The sequence below is a fragment of the Ictalurus punctatus genome, chromosome 29 (assembly GCF_001660625.3).
Source record: "Ictalurus punctatus breed USDA103 chromosome 29, Coco_2.0, whole genome shotgun sequence".
Classification (NCBI taxonomy): domain Eukaryota; kingdom Metazoa; phylum Chordata; class Actinopteri; order Siluriformes; family Ictaluridae; genus Ictalurus; species Ictalurus punctatus.
The window spans coordinates 2,736,305-2,738,804 of record NC_030444.2 but is presented as its reverse complement, the minus strand read 5'-3'; the positions used below and the strand labels follow the sequence as shown (position 1 = coordinate 2,738,804).

At 42.6% G+C, this 2,500-nt stretch overlaps 1 protein-coding gene across 9 annotated transcripts in view; it reads left to right on the top strand.

The window, feature by feature from the left end:
- Nucleotides 1–2,500, top strand: part of apbb2b (amyloid beta (A4) precursor protein-binding, family B, member 2b) — a 33,115-nt gene that overhangs the window by 17,359 nt on the left and 13,256 nt on the right. For all 9 annotated transcript variants that reach the window (XM_053677494.1, XM_053677495.1, XM_053677493.1 and 6 more), the window contains one exon: nucleotides 2,138–2,223. In XM_053677494.1, coding sequence (XP_053533469.1) covers nucleotides 2,138–2,223 — 86 coding nt within the window. The remainder of the gene's footprint in view (nucleotides 1–2,137; nucleotides 2,224–2,500) is intronic.

Below are 2,500 nucleotides of genomic sequence, written 5' to 3'. Positions count from 1 at the left end.
CAGAATGGCTCCGGGGTCGAGCGACTCTGACGAGAAAGCATTTTGCGAAAGGATAAACTCGACTTGTTAAGAAAATGAATCTCTGTAGTGTAACGCCCCGCCGTCTCTATATAGTGAGTAGAATATAAATGGCTACAGAGCAAGATTTCTAGATCTTCCTGTGTGTTATGTGTCTTCAATTATCATACACACTTAAGGAAAAAAAAACATTTATTTCCATGCAAATGTGTTTCTACGACACATCGGCATTGTATACAGACGTGTGAAAAGTATTTCTTCTGTTTTTGTTTACTAAATAGTTTCAGAAATTGAAAACGAAAAACTGAGTAAACACGAAATACAGGTTTTTAAATGGTAATGTTATTTATTGAAGCAGAAACGTTATCCAATACCGACTGGGTCTGTGTGAAAATGTATTTGCCCCTGTAGTTACTAATTCCCCAAATCTATGAAACTTTTCATAACAGGGTTCAGCTGGACTAGACACAACCAGACCTGATTACTGCAAACCCTGTTCAATCACATCAACACTTCAATAGAACTGTTACAGCAGCAGGAAGTCGGTTAAAAGATCTTACCCAGTAACACACTATTACAAAGTTCCAGAAAGGATGAGGAAGAAGGTGATTGAAATACATCAGTATGGGAAGGGTTACAAAGCTATTTCAAAGGATCCGGGACTCCAAAGAACCCACAGCGAGAGCCGTTATCTCCAAATGGAAAAACTCAGCACAGTAGTGAACCTTCCCAGAAGTGGCCGACCTTCCAAAATTCCTCCGAGAGCACGGTAACGACTCATCCAGGAAGTCACAAAAGACCCAAGGACAACATCAAAGGAACTACAGGCCTCTCTTGTATCAATAAAGGTCACTGTTCATGACTCCACTAACAGAAAGACTCAAATGGCTCCATGGAAGAGTGGCGAGGTGAAAACCACCGCAGACCCAGAAGAACATTAAGGCTCGTCTGAATTTTGCAGAAACGCACCTTGATGATCCTCGAACCTTTTGGGAGAATGTTCCATGGACTGATGAGTCGAAAGTGGAACTGTCTGGAAGACAGGTGTCGTGTTATATCTGGCGTAAAACCAAACACCGAATTCCACAAAAAGAACATCATACCTACAGTCACGCATGGTGGAGGACGTGTGATGGTGTGGGGATGCTTTGCTGCTTCAGGTCCAAAACCGTATTGTGTGTTCACTCAGGTTGCGTTTGTTTTATGAATCTGCACTCTGTTTGAAGATCTAAAACTATCTAGTACGAAATAAACACAAAAACAAGAAATCAGCGAGCGCGCTTTTTCTCTCTCTCTCTCTCTCTCGCAGCACTGTACACGAGTACATTTTCTAAAAAGATGACAGAAATGTCCAGGTGAAAGAAAGTCACCTCAATTCCAATTCTCTCATAACTCGATTCCCATCGCACGTTCATTTTTCGGAATACGTTCTAAATGATGAGCATAAACGTAACGCAGTCTCTAATATACAGTCGAGATAACCGGTGGCCATCGTTACTATGAAAAGCGTACAAATCCGTTAAGCCATTGTGCTGTTGAAGCTCAACACTCTGAAACGTCCTGATTAACGGCTTCCTCTCTGCACAGCCTTTAACCTCCGACCCCAGCGATCCCCGGCTTCTGCCTGCCATCACGCTCGCATACCTTCCTCTCATTGGCCGTTCTTATGTTTTCTGCTGTCTGTGATGTGTATTTTACTGTTTATTTCGCTGTCTGTTGTTGGAAATTGTTTGAAACCTGACCGCGTGCAATTATTGTGTTCTTGAAGTATCTCTGAAAGGTAGAGGCCATTAAAATAATAATAATAATAATAATAAATCAGAAATGTTGGGGGGCGTATTAAACAGTTTATTATCTGAGAAAGATTATAAACTGTGTGTTCAGAGGTACTTTGAGGTAAGTTTCAGTGAGCATGCAGTGTTTTCTTTGGACAATGGATTGTCATGCACACACACACACACATACTTACTCTCTTACAGCATGCAGGTCTCTGCAAACAGCATGTTGGCTTGAAATCCTGGCTCTCAGATTGGGTTGCTCAAGGGCTGTATTTTCACTCTCTCTCTCTCTCTCTCTCTCTCTCTCTCTCTCTCTCTCTCTCCCCCTCTCCCTCTCCCAGGATCTGCAGGCTGCTACAGTGAACCCTGACCCCAGTCTGAAGGAGTTTGAAGGAGCTACTCTCCGCTATGCCTCTCTCAAGCTTCGGTGTGTGTGTGTGTGTGTGTGTGTGTGTGTGTGTGTGTGTGTGTGTGTGTGTGAGAGAGAGAGAGTGAGAGTGTCCTTCTATCAGGGCTGTCTCAACATTTTTCACAGTCGAAGTAATATTTAATGTTCTGTATCTGTCCACATTTGAAGACGAAGAAACACATCCGAATGTCCGTGAGTCACGGATGTAACTTTAAACGGATAAAAAGGATGACGTGTCATTCCGAAATGTAATAAAAACATGTTCGGGTTGGACGTCAGGAGAACCCTAGACTCT